General features: G+C 41.8%; 1 protein-coding gene across 9 annotated transcripts in view; it reads right to left on the reverse strand.

Annotated features, from left to right (window-relative positions):
* Window positions 1–415: 415 nt before the first annotated feature.
* stard13b (StAR related lipid transfer domain containing 13b) overlaps window positions 416–18,124 on the reverse strand; it is a 55,939-nt gene continuing 38,230 nt past the window's right edge. For 4 of the 9 annotated variants that reach the window (XM_027280399.1, XM_027280398.1, XM_010736348.3 and 1 more), the window contains 13 exons: window positions 9,732–9,803; window positions 8,535–8,616; window positions 6,674–6,737; window positions 4,388–5,754; window positions 4,113–4,283; window positions 3,748–3,907; window positions 3,310–3,508; window positions 2,974–3,187; window positions 2,434–2,548; window positions 2,098–2,319; window positions 1,710–1,927; window positions 1,422–1,598; window positions 416–1,269 (listed from right to left, as the gene is read on the reverse strand). In XM_027280399.1, the coding sequence (XP_027136200.1) occupies window positions 1,152–1,269; window positions 1,422–1,598; window positions 1,710–1,927; window positions 2,098–2,319; window positions 2,434–2,548; window positions 2,974–3,187; window positions 3,310–3,508; window positions 3,748–3,907; window positions 4,113–4,283; window positions 4,388–5,754; window positions 6,674–6,737; window positions 8,535–8,616; window positions 9,732–9,803 (3,179 nt within the window). In that variant the 3' untranslated portion in view covers window positions 416–1,151. The other 5 variants (XM_027280401.1, XM_027280402.1, XM_010736347.3 and 2 more) reach the window with 5 other exon arrangements.

Below are 18,124 nucleotides of genomic sequence, written 5' to 3' on the forward strand. Positions count from 1 at the left end.
ATTTCAGTAATGTTGTCTCAGGGGAAATTAAAACATGGTTACAGTCAAGATGAATATTCCGCTGATCAGAAAGGGACACCTAGTGGACAAAAATGACAATTATCCAAGTTTTCCCTTTCCATACAATTTGTAAGGAAATGCCAAACAAACTTGAGTTAAATTATTTTCTTTTAATTTTGAGTCACTTTTATATTTCCATTAATAATAGTTGAAAGCTAAAATAAGGTGTCCACGTAAGTCCATCAACCCATGTAGACAGCCTGCAGCCATGTGTTTCCTGTAAAAGGCCAGTAGAGGTCCCTCTCATTCTAGATCAGGGAGAATTGTGTTATGCCTCAGTATAAGTTAGTGCATATGAGTAGTGTTTTATCTGTTTGATGTGGCAGCAAGATCAAGAATCAGTGCATAGAAACAATTTAAAATCTGGATGGTTTTATTAAAAAATGGTGTCTTGTACTTGACTGTGCAATCCAGTACCCTTAAGCAGGTATGATCAAGTCAAACCTTAAGTCATTCTTTTCACAACCATAAGAGGTCAAAATTTAATAAAATTACACCCATTCCAAAATGGCAATACTGAAGTAAAACCAGCTTACAATTTTGTACCACATGTATAACAGGAAGGTTAACACGATGAAAGAATCAATATATAGGATATTAACATATGTACTATTTCTCCCTTCACAAATAGACAATATATACATCTTGTTTGCATGTACAGTATATTCACACACACATATATACAGACACATGAGTCTACATCATAACAATTATAGCTTTAAATCTGAAATTAATAACATATACATGCTTCCCAGAAGCATTTAAGAGCTTGAATGTCAATACAATATTATTAAAGATAATAATTATCATAATATACAGGTTTAGCAACATGAAAGTAAATAGGATCCTAATGCTAAGGACATTGGCAGGATGATTAATTTCCCATTGAGTAATTATTCTCAGCACCTATAAGATGTCCTCTTTTGTCATTGTGCAAGTACAAGAGGAGCTCAACATTATTTTTCTACTGAAGCTGAATAAACTGTGCTTTAGTTCTGGGGCCCTGGTTATATATCGTGTCTGCCTATTAGCAATGACTCAAAGGCTCAATGTTGATTTCAAGGCTGAACAGACTCAACTGGCAAGTAGTTTCAGATTTTGGTCTCTGGACCATCTGTGATTAGTGGCTGAAAGGAGTTGCGGATTCGGGCAGCTTCTGCAGCACAGAGGTGACCAAAGGCTTTGTTGTACCAATCCGGAGTCCTTCCCCTGAAAGCAAAACAGCATATTTAATAGAGTTCAAATAAATATCTTTATGTGCTACTAAAATAACACATAAAAATGTACTGATGTATTTTATGTGTTTACTTGTGTTAGGAATTACCAAGAAAATATTTTAACAAGATGCTTGTGGGACTTACTTCAAGTCCACTCTGCAGATGTGAGTTAGTCTGGACTTTCCTGAGCCACAGGGCTCTAGTAGGTAGTTGGACTCCAGGACTATAGCTCGTACACCTCCAACAGGAGGGCAGTCCTCATGCTCTATAGACGCAGAAACCAGGGAGCAAGCACCTTTGGGCAAGTCTGTCCTCCAAGACCTTGAATAAGCAGAAAGAGGTTAAGTATAAACTAAAAGAACGTAAATGGTGGCCACATCCAAACAAATTTATGATATGTTGTTGAGTGTTTTCTTTCTTATCGCCACTCACCTGAGAACCACAAAGTCCCTGCTGGGATGAGGGGGCATACGATTGAGGACATACTGAAACACTTCTGTCTGCTTGTCCAACGTCTCACACACTTTCCATTGCAGCAGGTCCACATCCCACAGATGGCGCTCTCGCAGCACGCGGTTCAGCACCACAGATGGCGGCGCTTCCACCTCCACTGACACTCGCCAGCGTCTCAAAGGGTTCCCATCTCCTACCTTGATGGGTGACAGACAAAGACCATCACATCTGACATCCATGATTGAGATATCAACTACTGCATATTACTTTTTGTAATATCTTGATGATTTTAAGTTGATTATTCTGACATACTACTACACATGAACCAATGACAAATCAACTCCACCATCAAAGGAGGAACACCAACCTTTTTATAGTAGAGTTCTGTGTTATCAGAGCTGCTGCAAGACATCCAGTATTTGGACTTTTCCCGGGCCTCTTTAAGCAAGTTCTGAAGTCTCCCCTCCATATGTGTTTGGTATGTTCCGTCATCATCTTCCAGCTGTTTGCACAGCTCGCCAATTGTTGGTGCATGCAAGTCAGCTTCCACGTATGAATTACGCGACTGAGTAACCATCTCATGAGGGATCTAATGGATGCATAAAAGCATGTGGTAAGACTGACAGTAAATATACACAGAAGCCTGTGGATATTGCATCCAGGCTTGAAATTCTTGCATCATCTCAACTACAGGTTCTTGTACCTCAAAGAGACGGTTGCACTCTATGATCATATGAGCAAGGCCCTGCGTCGCTGCTAGGTTTTCATTCAGATCCTTCTGGTCTGGTCTGCCAGTGGCATACTTCTTTTGCATGGCCCTGGGGATTATAGGGAGAGAAAACTTATTAGGCCAGCAGAGTCCCCAGGTCAACGTCCCCCACCAAACACAGCATATAAACCCTTCCTCCGCTCTGCAGGAAACTCCTTTGATCCCTTTAGCAACAATTTCAACATGGTAAATTAGAGAGCTTTGCTTTGTTTGTACACAGCATGATCTCATAAAACACTGAGCTTTAAAAAGAGTGCCATGTCCTTTTTAAAACTGTCCCAGAAAGAGAGTAATCTATTGCACCCCAGAGGGCGGAGCGAACTCTATAACCCATTTTATGTCTATTTTTATGGAGTCATAGGTGAAGATAATCATGCAGCAGTTAATAGAATACATGCATGTCTTGTTCATTAGTTTTCAGGCATGGAATGGTGCGCAACTGCAACACTTAGAAGACACAAGAAAAAAAGTCACCTCGGTGAGAGATTGTCTTTCTTGAGTATGTTGAGATGGAAAAGAGAGGGAGCGAGGCACACGGCAATGTTCATAGGTGTCATCTGGTTCTCCTCCACAGAGGAGGTGACATCACTGAGGAAACAGAGCAGCGTCTGCAGCACCTCTCGGTTTTCATCCGACATCAACATGATGGCTGCCTGGACAGCTTGCAACCTTTGGTCCTTCGGCACATCTGCACATTTGAGAGAATTGATTTCTATTAATTCTGCTTTTCAGACGCAGCGATAGCAGCAACTATGATCTGTTAAAGACTGTCACTAGATTTTGACATGGGATAAAGATGTATGTCCTTACACTGGTAGATATGGAGGAAGGTCTCCCCCAGTTTGCTGGTCAGCAGAGGCTCAGGGAGATCCCTGAAGAACTGCTTCACCATGTCAGCTACATCATAGGCAGACTGATCTTCATAGTTCACATTGTCTGGTGAACTCTCATTCATCTGCCTCAGAGCTTGAATTCGAGACTTCACCCCAGACTTACGAAAAAGACCCACCTGGAAGCAAAACAGAAATGTAAATCTTAACTTGACAGCTGACAGAAATATGTAACTACATTATAACGATGTTTCCACTCAGGGTATTGTTATCATACTAATATTGTATCCACCTACAACCTGAATCAGTCATTGTGCTTTGAAACCTTGCACCACATTATACAAACACGGCCATTTGTTACATCACAGGTGAAAATTAAGGTCACATGCAATTTGAGAGTACGCGTACTGTGGCTGACCTGGTCAAGACACTGGCTCCTCAGGTACCGCAGAGCCTGCTGCAGGCCAAGGGGCAACGGTTGTCCAGAACGCTGCACATGCACTATGAGAGGCACTCCAAACACATTCTTATCCTTATAGTCTGGTACCTTCATTCTCTTCATAAACTTTGGCACAGACCTAGGAAAGACAACAATACAACATCGATAACGTGCTCTACTGGTAGAACAAGAGACTGTGCTGTAGTAGTATGAGACAGAACATACAATATATACATTTACTTAACATTACATACTATCAAACAGCTTGTGAGCCAGAAGGAATCTGTTTATAGTAATTCTATATCACACCACAACTGGATCTTAGATATCAAAATGTCACTTACCAAGTCCAGCCATGCTTGTTGGACATGGAGTACTTCTCCATGATTGCAGTAAGGCGCAGCAGAGAAAACTTCTGCAACAAACTCAGCTGACCTGCTGATTGGTTGGTAATCTGAAGGGATGCCACCGAGTGACTTAGGCGATTAGATATCTGAAAGCTGGGCCATCGTAACCTAATGCCATGAAAGATAAAACAGCCAAGAATAAGAAAAAAAAAATCTCTTTTTGTTCATACAAGTCTTAAGCTACACACAGTTGCATGACAGTTGAGACTTACCGATTAGGTCTTGTGAGTGATGCACCTACTCCTGAGTCCCTCCTTTCCCTGAGCCTTGTAGATTCTGTCTCAGCAAGTGATACTCTGTCTCTGCTGTCCCCATAACTGGGTGTGGTTTGGCTTTCTGTGACAGAATTTCCCTCAAAGTCCAGTGTGATCTGACTAGAGGACTGGAGGCACACTATATCTTCCCCCTTGCCGTCCACCTGTGCCTGTACCTCTCCGACAGGCAACACGTTCTTGGACCAGTGGTCCACTATCTGCTGTAGCCCATTGACATGCAGCAAGATATCGTCCAGGTGAGGGAACAGATCCTCTTTCTCTAGATCTATTAGGTCTCCAGTGCTGGCGTACAGATGCGAGCCAGGAACATTATCATATACACTGATCCGGCTTCCTCTGGTGCAGCACTGGGTGACAGGCCTAGATTCATTCCTGCATGAAATCAGTGGGGAGTCCAGGTGCATACTGCCTGTGTGCCAGTTGATAGAGGCCCCATTGGTTGGCGAAAGGCTCTCTATGGACAGTGCTTTAGGAAAAGTTCCTGGCTTATGGTCTTTGGGAATGTGGACCACCAGGTCTTCATAGGAGCAGAATTCATTTCTGCGGTTCTGTTCTGCGATTTTATTCACTTGGGTGCCTGAAAAGATGTCTATGTCCTCCAAATACATGCCACTGCGCTTGTAGTCAGCCCGGTGCGGTTTACGCTCTTTCAGGCTGGGTGTGCTGACAGTGCTGCCACTGGAATGGCTGCTACCCTCACTACTGGACTGTGAAGGCAGGACGTTGTTGGGCGGTGCTTCTGGAGCCCCAGCATCTCCATTTATGATCTCGACACACCGTAGCGTCTTCAGAGCCTGGGCCTCCTGTTGCATCACTGGAGAGCTGATGACCAAAGTCTTACGACCCCTTCCCAGAGTTCCTCGGGATCGCAGTGTCTCCATGCGCTTTAGGAAGTCTTTGGCACGGATGCGGCTTGCCTTGCCGTGCTTGTCAGGTAGTGAGCCAAAGTGAGCAATTTCTTTGGGGATGTGAGGCATCGTGAGAGAAGTCGAGTCTGGCATTGCTGCAGAATCTGAGCAGGTGCGGTTGGAGCAATCAGAGTCCTCTGTGCTGAGGCCCCTATGACCGCTACCTCCACTGCTCTCGCTGTGCAATGAAGAGACCTCTGGTTCGCTGAGGTCTGTCAGAACACTCTCGCTGCTGGTGGTGGTTCTCAGAGGCACGCCGTCCCTGGAGGGCTGACCCTCTACGTGGTTTCCCAGCAGACAGTCAATGTCCTGTAACCTGGACCAACGCCGGCTGCTCCACTCAAAGGTCCATTTGTCACTGATAGCAAACAGGTCTTCTTCATCAGAGTCTTCACTCTGGGGAAAGAGAGATTATGATAATGTCAGTTACTCTGGTCTACATTATTTAATTTTGCATTTTTAATCCTATTTATGGCATTGAATGTTTCTATTTAGGTCTTGCAGAAAGGTCTTGATAACTACCTAATTAAATATTAATAAATATAATTAAATTAAAAAGATCCTGCACACACAGAGTAATTACAACCACGCACAGAATGGAAATACAATAACTGAGATTGACATAAAAATAATCTATACAGCCTTTGTAAGGCATATATAGTATCATGTATATTATCTATGCTACAAAGAAGAGTGACATAAGAAATGCAGGAAATAGCTGCAAGATGTATCTGCTCAGAATTAATAAGATTATACAATCAGCCAACAGTGATATAACCACAGACAAATGATGCCAGCGACTTGAAGATTTTTCCATAAATAGACCAAGACAAGAAAAGATCATTAATATGAGCCAGCAGGCTACATTCCAAAGTGTGGACAGATAAAAAGCAATCATGCTCTATAGACATGAATACAACAATGGCACAATCTCAGATATCACAGAATCTAGGTTGAAGGAATGAAGGCAGATTACAGTTGTGTTTGGTGCAAAAAGCACACGCATAACTTAAGGCAGTCTGTGTAAGAAAATACCATTTCTTACGGAAGCCTTGACATTTGTCTTCTGTTTCTTACACAGTTCAAATGACACTTGTGATATTTAAGTCAAGGAATGAGCTTTTTTAGACAACAAACCCTAAGAGCTGCATACAAAGTGTTATATTTCAAAACAGTCTATAGATTACATCCACTTAAGCCTAAAATCTAGGCGGAAAATATATTTTTTCATCAGTGTCTTAAGTTTAGATGATTTTTTTTTCATCAGAAGCATCATTAGTAGTGATAAAGCTCTTAATCTAAAGTCAACACTTACTTTCTTCTTTGGAAGGTTCACGTCAAGTTTCATAGAGGCACACTTGTTCAAGGTGTTAAGCCGCCTAAAAGGAAAAAAGGCCAGAGGATGAAAAACTGTTCTGAACAAACAAGACACACCAAGAACACCAGAATAGTTTCCTAATAAGCTCTCCAGAAATAAATCCCATTCTGTTTGCTATGTTAACTGGATCAGCTCCTGGTCTGGATGTACAACCAGACCAGAGGGAAATTCAGTTTGTCTGTACCACAATATCCTAAACCTAATGAACACCGGTAATTGTTGGCTGCTCTGTTCTGATTGAATTCAAGGCAAACCAATGGATCAGCCACATTTATGTTCTATTCATAGCCTAGTTAATTCAAAATAGTCAGATGTAGATCTTAATTTACAGATGCACCGGACTTTGATACCATTTTTAAGTGAGCATACTAATCATTTGATTCTTTATAAACTTTGAGGAGGACTACAGCTGTCTGTGAATACAGTTTCTAATAACATATTGCTCAACAACAATATGAAAACTTGTACTTGAACTCATTTTTCCAAAAACCTCTCAGAGAAGCAATGAAACATTTTCAATATTTTTAATCAACCATTAAGTCTCAGCCTTGGAGCATGTGCTTAGTGATTAGAGGTTTTGTGGGTGTGCAAACTGGGATATATAAAGTAACAGCACTAGAAACTCTACATGAACCCACAATAGCACAAGGGGAAAACATGACGTGATGAAAAAAATAAACTCCCTTGTCCCTTGGCTTCACACAAAAATAAACTCATTTGTGGTATGATAATCACAAGCTTTAACAGCCCCAGATATTGCTAACAGTGTTTTTTTACACATTGACTGTATTGTTCTGTGACAGTAAAAAGCCTCAGATGGAGGTCTGTAACTATCCCCCAGTACTGTGGTTGATAGGGGTTAGCCAAACAAAAAAGTTCTCATGATTGTTACTGTAGATAGTGGGACCAAAATGAAGAAAGGATTTCTAAGCTGGGGGCCCTTTATTCCACAGGCCTAAAGAGCTTTGAATGTGGTGGCTAAAATAGGAGGCTGCTTAGCCAGGGATCAGGGAGAGCACTCGCATACATGAAATATCTTTCAGTTTCAGTTCTATCAAAGACACCCACAGTATGTAGGATGGTATTTATTTTTGCACACCAGACTGTGATGGCGTAACGTACAACAAAGCCATCCTTATGTTACCATAGAGATGCTGGGAAGTCATGGACAAAATCACATTGGAGGTGGAACTGTTTCCAATTGTCTTCTATTTATCCCGTGGCTAGTTTGGAATTTAGATGAGTTGCTTTAGGGTTGTTTAGAGTCACAGTATATTGAGCTGTGCAAGGAAACCCTCATGCTCCTCCTGCTTCCCTCTTGGGATGGTCGCCATGGTTACTTGGTAACTCAAATGCTGTTTTCATCTCGGCTTGAAAAAGTACATGAGTAGTCTTTGCCTACAAGGGGAGTGATGTGGAGCCACCAGTTGTTGGCTCAGTCCACTTTTATTTTACGTCTGGCTGATTAGGGAAAAAACACACACATCCAATATTTCTCATGCAGTTGTGTCAGAGAGAAGAGCCTTGAAGAGAAGATTCAAATATTCTTGCACTTTTTTAAATCACTGCCAGATTTAATAAATGAAACAGCAGCACGTGGAAAATTCGAGATTATTAATATATTATGATGACATAATGTTATGCTTTTAACATCATGAGATGTGCTTTTACTGTAAAGTTTAAATGGGGATTGTCACATAGTTCCACTTCTTTTTGTAAAAGAAATTATTTGTGGCATTGACTTCATGACTCATGGATGAGCCACTGTCATTTCACTGTCAATCAAACGTCTCGTTACCTGCACAGAGGTTCCACGAGATCTTTGTCCAGAAAGTCATGATCTCTTTTCACAGGAGTGATGTCAATGGGGAACTGGGAATCTGAGGAAGAAAAAAATATTAAAAATGAGCTTAAAGTGTCATAATTAGATTTGATATTTCAGTAGTTCTTCTACAGAAAGTGTTGATGGATAGGATAAATGGAAAGAACGATCTGGGGACCACATTCTTTCCAGAAGTACAATGAAGGCTGGGAGACCATCAAACTTGTTTTGTATGTGATGCTAATGAGAAGAGACAGAATTTGCCCAAATAACAGCGCTCAGGCTTGTGCAGGCATTACGTCTTGCTCCGGGTATGGGCCTCCTCTTACATAACTTAAGCGACTGAATCCAGACCCTCTGAATCTAACATTCCACCGCATTCATGAGAAGTCGTTAACTTTTTATGAAAAGCAGAAGCAGCAGTCGAACGCTAAGAGCTCGACAAGGCTCAGTCTGTTCTTTAAGGGGGCCGACATTCAGATATACTATAGGCTTTGAAGCATGATAATAAGAGATTCATCGTTTATGCCATTTCTAATACATGACGCCCAACATTAGGAGTGAAAGTCAGCCACAGCAGCCTCTATCAGTGCACATTGTTTGAGCTCTTTGTACAAACTGTCAGCAAACAAATATATTGCAGCAAAGCACATCAAAAGTCTGGCCTCGACACAAAGATCTGAGGGAGTAGAGCTACTTTAAGCTCTGATAAAACCCATTTCTTCCCATGACTTCAGTCTTTAAGCGCAGAAGACATGTTTATGTAGTAACCGTAGCTTGGAAAAGATTAGACCTTAAAAGCAGCTGATGTTCTGCTTGTTTTGTGGCGTCTGGGGATCCGGCTGGAGCCGTAGCTCCGAGGCTTCCTGAGGACAGTTGTGTAAATGAGGCTCACTATGCAGTCCATGAATACATGGTTTTGTGTATAGTATTAGAGGACTGGGGTGACAGACCGGATAACACTGTGTATGATTATTCAATCATCATCTTAAAAAGCCCACATTAAAATGTTTAATTTCACAACAGACAAAACTAAAACATAAATGCCATTTTTAGTTTATCACAGAGCTCTTTTATTGGTGTGCTACTTCATCAATCTCTATCCTTTAACCAAACAACATTTCCCTTCTTTGTGATAAATGTTTGTGGGAGTTCACTGAGTGCTTTTATTACCTTCAAAGAGCTGAGCATACTGGGGAAATCCTGCTGCCCTCAGCCAGTCACACGCCTCTTTCGCCTCAATTTCTGAAACAGAAGAAAGTGTGTGTTTAAAAACAGAAACAAAAAGTCAAACTCAAACCACATTAAGTCATTTTCTTTTTTGAAAAAAAAAAAAAAAACACTGGAGCATTAAACACATCTGGTTTCCTACAAATACAAAAGACTTGGGGGTGGACAGACCTGGGTGACTCTCAGACGGAGCCCCCCTCCTGTCTGATTATTGTGAGATAACATGGATGTGATGATGACCCTGCCGGTCAGTCTGTCTGGCTGGAGGTATCCCAGCTCACTCACATGAAACAACATGGGGCTTTATATAACCATCTGTTGTCTTTTCATTTTAGGACAACATATGAAAAAAACATTAAATCAAAACACAAGCCGAAGACTTAAAACAGGTTTTAAAAAAAGACCACCATGTACTGTTTAAAAAGAAATAACGCATTTGAATGAATATGGATAAAATAAAATTAAATGATGAAAAACAACCTATAGAAGTCCAAGCAAGCTATCGCATCGACTTTCTAAAATGTCGCCAGCATTTAGGATCACGAGCTGGTCCTGCTGAACTACAGGCCGAGCCGTCTGCAGGCTTCAGAGCCGCTGATGACAAGGAGAGGAAACAGACCGTTGGCACCTTTCCATTAATGCTAATAGAGTTGGGTGCCATTTACCGCCTCAGTGAGATATACTCTCCGACACACCAGTGCTACAGTATACAGTCTGCTTTCCATTAAAAGTGAAAATATAAAGTTATGCTGAATAAACTGTTAAATAAAAGCAACAGAACCTAAAACTCTCACACCAGTAAGGTCAAGTTCTCCCCCTCTGAAAACAGATCTAGAGACACTTAATGGTAACAAAAGTAAAGCTCAAACAAGTAGTCAATTAATTAGCATTAGTTGACTGACAATTCCTGAAATTCACAATTTTCACAAGTGATTAATTGATTCCCTTGGTTATAAACTGTATCTTTGGATTTTGAGCTGTTGGTTGGACAAAACAACTTAAAGATATCATCCTGGGAAAACCTGGACATTTCATTCATAATTAATGTATCAACTATTTAGGAAAATAATTTCTAAATGTTAACCTTAATGATTAATGATGCTGAAAGTGTTAGTAAACAGAAAAATCTAATTTGAAAGTCAGAAAACACGTGAGCACGTCTGCAACAAAATACAATCATGATTATTAACTTACTATCCAAAGACAGTCAATGCACAGCTACATTGAAGACAATGCGGTGAATGAAAGATTTTTTTAAAACTATCTATAACACTGACTTTAAATCTAAATGGAAATATTCTTACCAGTTCCAGCACTTCTTTCAAAACCACACAGCTAATACATTTCCTGCTGCCTCTTATACACACGAGGTTTAACCAGCTTTCCACCATGTAAAGAGAACAAACATCCCGTGCACCCACAAGTAACAAACAGCTCTCCCATCACACGTCCATGGTCTCAGTTCCACTCCCTGTCTGTGCCTGTCACACTACAGCTGAAACATGAACCAAGGTCATTCATCACACAATACTAGTGTAATTACAGCGACTGTAAATTTGCAATGAAGATACTGCTCTATCGGCTCCTTTTTCAAAACTCACCTGAGCTGCTTCACATCTGTGTCACAGAGAGAAATCAATGAGAAGTGACTTTGGTCTTCAGACTGACCAACAACTGAATAAATATTAACATGTCCCCGTGTCCTTGGATGACAAAAAAAAACCTCTACTACTGTTTACCCCCTTAACCAGCAGTTGAGTCAACATGTGTGCGCTGTTAGGAGCCTCTGTGCTCTGTTCCCACCTGTATCACTAGGAGCTAAAGGCTTTCTGTCCAGCTAGGCTTCCCTCCCAGGTGGATAATATCAGGCCTGTATTATTCAACTGCAGCACGTAGTGAGAGGGCTGCCAGCTCCTCTTGTGTCCCACTGCCGCAGGTTGGACCACTGGGAGCAAGTAACATGAGCTGGGAATTCCTCTCTGTTTGGCATTCTGTAACACGATACCGAGACATTCTGTCCTCTCATCCTCTCTCTAAGGAAATCTCTTGTGGATAAAAGGCTGGGCGGGCATCATGCCAATGAATGAGAACTTGTGTTTGCTCTCCACAACCCACAGCTTTAAAACTGTGTACAGTATAAAATTACAGTTTCACAAAGAGATGAAACCCAGTTTGGCCGTGACACAATGGCCCACAATGTACGAGTAAAGTATCTATGGCAAGGGCGACTCCTTTACTTTATGCAACGTTCACTATCACGAACACTGGTTATGCAATTCATTGCTGAGATATGACATGTTACAAAGTGCCGCAGGTACAAATATGGCATACTTGGACAATGAGCAGACACAAACCAAAGCCAAAAATATGACAGTTTTAAAGGCTCATTCACATTCCGCTCTTACACAAAATATTTACAGCCAATCGCATGACGACTTTCCAAGATTTTACGATGTGCTTTGCATCTGACTGACAGCAGCACTTCGTGACAAACAGTAATCATCCTTTGTAGAACAGAACAAACAATATTGGACTCATTCATTCAGCCTTATTAAGAATAAAAACAAGCAATCATCATCACTGAAGCACAGGCCTTAATATCCCCAAATCCCTTCAATCAGCCTACACCAGAATTTATTTACAAATTATTGTGTACTTACGGGATATTTTCATCATACAGCCAGAGAGGTTCATATATCCGTCAAGTCTTAAAGTGTGTCTCTCAACATGTCAGAGCATCTTCATTCCCACGCTGAGCCACATTCCTGCTCTCTCTCTGAACACAGCTTGCAGTTTGAACTCAGATCCACGGCTCCTTCTTTCCCCCCTTTCTCTTTCCATCTACCCCCAACCACCATGTGCCTGCCTCAACACTAAATCTCTCCTTCAACCCACCCCTCCTCTGTGGAAGGCGCTCTAACGTTCACCCCCCTTTCCCTCCCCCGTCAGTTTCTTGTGCCCGACCCTCCTACCCAGCTCTGCCCACGACAACTCTTTTATGCCCCACTCAGCACATTTTTTGGCAAAGATGTGAGCGAGAATTTCCCCTGATTTCTGGAAATCTCTGTATTTCAAGACCCTGTTTTTTAAAACCGTTTCCTGATGTGTTTCTTTGTTTTCATTGTCAATTTGGCCAGATTACATGATGTCAGCTTTTACAATCTTCTAAAACTTCGTCTAAGAAGTGTTAACACTGTGGGAAAGGTTTTATTTAAACAAACAGAAAGGGAAGCAGGGTTCAGCAGAGTCCAGATGTTCTTCCAGCCAATCCAGTCGAAATGGAAAAACGTAGGCAGCTGAGCTGGGGGAAAACCATGACATAAACTGTCAGCAATCAGCCGCAGTGAATCATGCTGAGGCACTCGACTCATGCGCTAACATCATCAGAGTGATATATTCGTCTGTTTCGCCTCCTTCTCAGTCTGTTTGTCTGAGGCAAAAATCAATGAATGAGAGGAATTGTGAGATCTGTGTCATCTGAGACAATGACAGTGCTGCTGTGTCACCTGACTCTAAACAAAGAACAAGTTATTTCAAGAGTTTGTGAAAGGATAATGAATGAAAGAAATGTGGTCGCAAAGAAATATTCATAATTTAATCATTTCATTCATGATTTGTTTATTTAAAACACATCTAAAAGACTGTGGCGACAAGTTCCATCATCTATCCAAACTCATAATGTAAATTATTAAGAAATAGATACGGTAAAAAAAAAATATATATGATAAAATTGATTTTAAAAAAGCAAATAAAACCAGATCAAAGTGGGTTTGCCTCTAGAATACATTAAGGATGAGTTACATCATTATATCCCTGCATATTCCCTTATATTTCCCTTATCTGTTAAGGTACTGTATGTACAGTAGCGACTGAAGTCCATCTGTTTAAGAAGAGATCTATTTTCACTGGATATTATAAAAAAGTGAGATCACATGAATCTATGATGTATAAGTAAGATCTATTTACAAATGTGTGGATAAAATGACCAGCACTGTATTAACTGGGGTTTGCCATGGCATGATGATTATGCAAGGGAAATCACATCCGTCCATAATTTCCTACAATGTAAGTAGAAGTCCATATGTAGCCCACGTCTACAGCGCCTGTCGCTTCATGATTCTGCCATTTCCTCTTGTAAAACACAACTCTTCTGACCTGCTGGGGCCAGGACTGGGTATTAAAGCTGCAAACACAGACAGAGTGACGCAGGCAGTCCACTTTAGTCACCTCAAATTTAACAATAAATACACTCAGCACATATCAGCGCTTTAAAAGCACTCTAAAACAAACTATTTGTCTTACAAATGTGTCTGTCCCAACGTCACACCGCCGCAGAGACGACTGAATGAATCAGCCAGACGAATATATCAGTCAAAAAACACCCAGACTACAACTGAGTGCTGAGATTGTCTGTATCAGAAACACCTGGAGAAAAACAGAGTGGGCCAGCAATCTGGGAAAAAAAATCCACTTGTGGGCTGACTGGCAGAGAGGTGTCGTCATGCTGGGAGGCATGGAGGAGAGGCCTCTCTTCCCCTTTATGATGCTAATTGCATACAGACACCCACTCACAGAGCAGTCAGCCTTACTGTAAAAGTAAGACCAGACAGACAGGCAGGGGGAAAACACTCAGCCAGTAACCACAACATCTGATGTCTCATGCCCAAAATAGCCCAACATTTCCTCCTGTCTCACAGTTTGCGATTGTGCGCAGGGGGGTCAAACAGGAAGCACAAATAATGATGAATGATAGAGAAAAGACGTAATAGGATTGTACAGGAGATCTGTTCTCTGTTTGTGAGAGTTCAGGTCCCATCACGGGAATGCTGGAAATGCACAAGGTGGATTAATAATGCAGTGCCCCATGTAATTCACCTAATGTCGTGGGAAGAAAGCCTGCCTATTTTCAAGAGCAGGTTTTAATTAACTAAGCTCTACATGTCCCTCAGACTCCAACATGCCGCAGTCAGTCAGCATAACAGGAGGCGCTACTCACTATTATCACAACAAGTCTTCAGTTCACAGCACTCCTATCACCTGCAAACCGGGCGAGGTGTTGAGACAAAGGACAATAGCCAAATCTAAAAGATTATCTGTCTGCAGAGGTGACTAACAACGCGGTGCCTTTGTGAATGTGACTTTATTCTTGACACAGTGATTGGCACATGAGCTGGCTGGTAATTACAGAGAGTCGGTGTTGAATCACCCACAGACTTCCAGCCCCCTCATTTGATCCCGTGGGACACACGGGGGGGACCTGTTATCCTGCAGTCGACATGGGATGCAGGTTTAAAATGATCAGCTCTAGGCTGCGTTGCTAAGACAACAGAGCAAAATTTTCCCTCAAATACAAATGAGCTAGCAAATCCTGGGCCTGCTTTTGCCCTGTGGTCCACAGTGACCTGGGGAGAGCTCCTTTTTAGCGGACCACAGGTCTCCAGTAACAAGTGGATATACAAAGCAGACATCAATGCCTCCTGGAGGACGGGGACTTGAGGACAAACACAGCGCCAGCCCAGAAAAAAGCCAATGCCAAGGAGGCATTTGTATTCTGAACCTGCGTAAGTCAGGGTTCACAGGCATCCATGATTCATTTAAGGGCCGCTTCATACATTACAGATCAGACTTTTAAAATAAGCACGTCATCATTTGTCCTTCAATGTGTCCGACCACAGGTACATACTGTTTTAAATAAAACAGCCACAGCCTTAAGTATCTTTTTTTAAAATAATTCCACTAGTGAAAGACTGAGATCCACCTTTCACTTCACAGCACACACACACACACACACACACTCACAGCAAGAGCTTATTGATTCTGAGAGTAAATAACATGACTATGTGAGCTAGGGAGCTGCTGTTGTTGACCATTGCTAAAGCCTGCTGGGTCAAAAGTCATCAGAGCTGTGTTTTTCTCTTGAGGGTCCTGTATTGAATTTAAACAAGAGCAGCACAGCTGTGGTAACACTCTCCTTCACCTCTGAAGGACACCCAGAGAGAAGGTTCTTTCATCTTCAGGGTTAACAACCCTTAAACTCTCTCTCTCTGTCTCTTTCTCTATTTTTGTCTCTCTCAATACTAGAAAAAACAATCACAGCGTTTGCATCATTCACGTTACTAATCACAATACAACGCACAAGTGACAACATTAAAATACCGAGACGCGCACTCACATAACGTTATTCCCGTGTAGCGTCGGTTACCAGTAGTCGCGTTGAAAGCCAAAGCTGATTCATTTCTTTCACACTGTCCTGCCTGAGGACGTAAAATAAAGGATGATGACTGTTTGAAGGAGGGCTGCACAGCTCCAACCACGTGGGGTTACTATGATGTCGTAAACATTTTAAACTATGGAAAATCACTTAAGTGCAGATGTTATATGTCTTCTGATTCACCCTGGGAGAGATACAGGGAAGAGCCACTGTATCGTCACACTACAACCATCCCTGAATCTAAGTTGTCTATTTAGACAAATAATGGGCTGATGATGTGTGGGCTGACCAAGACTTCAAAGTTCAAACCGTTAGCTCTGCTGTGTTTCCATCCAACTTGCTGCAGTGTCTCACATTCACTGAGTTTTGAGAAAATGTTCTAACAACCACATGATGATTCCCCCGGGGTCGTTTAGCAAACAGCAAAAAAAACCGAGTGAAGTGTCTGGTTTTCTGCAGCCTCACAGACAGGTGTTCTCCTTTGTCCTCTTTGGTCACAGTACAGGACACTTCAGGCACATGACTTCCAGCAGACACTTCCAAGAAAATGGTCCGTTACTAAAAGGAAAAAAGCAACCTCTGACCTCAAACAGCTAAGAAGGAGGAGAAATCTCAGCAATTCCCCAAGTACCTCCACTTTACAGCCAGCAGCTCTGAGCAGAGCAGAAATCAATCAGCCGAGCTTTCTGTGAAATATATATTGCAGTGATTCCAAGACACGATGCACAAGCTAAACACTTCCAGACACTGGACTGCAGCCACATTCCCACGTATGTTAAAGTGTTTTGGCAACCATCTTGGAGGCCTTCATGAAGGATTTGCTTTCTTTGGTGATAAAAACATTAACTTTGGCTTTTGGAGATTTCCTTTTTTCATTCCATCCAGGCTTACCTCCCCAAAATGCCTAGACTAGTTCTTCAACCAATCGTTGTGCTAGTTGCTATTCGCTCTCTTCCCAGATAAATAAATAAACACAGCATAGGGATGAATAATGCCGGCTGCTCGGTGATAACACACATCACAGGCTTGCTATCTAGTGTCTGATTTTAGACAAACGCTTGTATCTCGACGTTTCTCATTCCAAAATATTCTGTTTGTTAACGTGGGCTTCTAAAAGTTAATAATAGTCTGGAAAATCTTCCAAGGGAGCATATAAACAATAAAAAAAAGCCTGATGTAAAAGATCAGCAGAGTTATTGTACCTGTGGGCGTCTGAGCTCTGTCCAGACGTAATGCTCAGATACATTATATGGGAAAAATTCAACGTCGGACCTGCCTGAGTTTCTCCTTTCTGCCCACTAACATCCCCATGAAGCTCAAATTCCTTCTCTCATCTGAGCTTTCAGTTGTCTTTTTAAGCCTCATGAGGTAATGTAGTTATCCGTACCTCACTTTAGTCCAACCAACATACTGTGCCGCACAAGTTCCTCGAGTTGTGCGTCCTGATTTGAAGTATATGCATGCCCTGTTTTAAAGTACAGTAGGCTCCATGCCTTGCCATGTCATGCTGTTTTTCCCACTCATAATATACGGTTGTGTGGCTGTAATTCTTCCTTCCCTTTGATAGTCTATATAAACACTGTAATTTGGTTTTTCCGAGAGTGCCGTATAACACAACTAAAGTGGGGTGACTATGAATTACCAACAGTCAGCTGACCTAAAATCCTGACATGGAAAAAGACTAACTGGAAAAGTTATCAACACATGTTCCGTAAGTCCTGGCACCCGCACAAATCAAACGTCTCAAGATGAAAGACCTTTTAGGTTTAACAGAGTGCTAATAAGTGCAAAGATTCTTTAAACCAACAAATGATGTCTCATTCATGGCCACGGCTCTGTAAAGTACAGGATACGGTGAAAGAAAAACATCCAGACGAAACTCCTCCATTAGGTCCACCTCCCTCTCATTTGGACTGGATCCCAAAGGGGACTCTTTGGGGTTCCCTTCTTTTCTGAGAATGGCCTGTGAGAGTCAGAGGGTAGAGAGAGGGCCAATGTCAGAACAAGAGCCCCTACCGTGAGAAAACCCCCTCAAGACCTCCACAATAAAAGCATGGAGCCATCCCTTGGGACGCTGGTCCTAATTAACGACATCAAAGTGAATGGCCACAAGACTGCCTCAGGA

The sequence above is a fragment of the Larimichthys crocea genome, chromosome VII, assembly GCF_000972845.2.
Source record: "Larimichthys crocea isolate SSNF chromosome VII, L_crocea_2.0, whole genome shotgun sequence".
Classification (NCBI taxonomy): Eukaryota; Metazoa; Chordata; class Actinopteri; family Sciaenidae; genus Larimichthys; species Larimichthys crocea.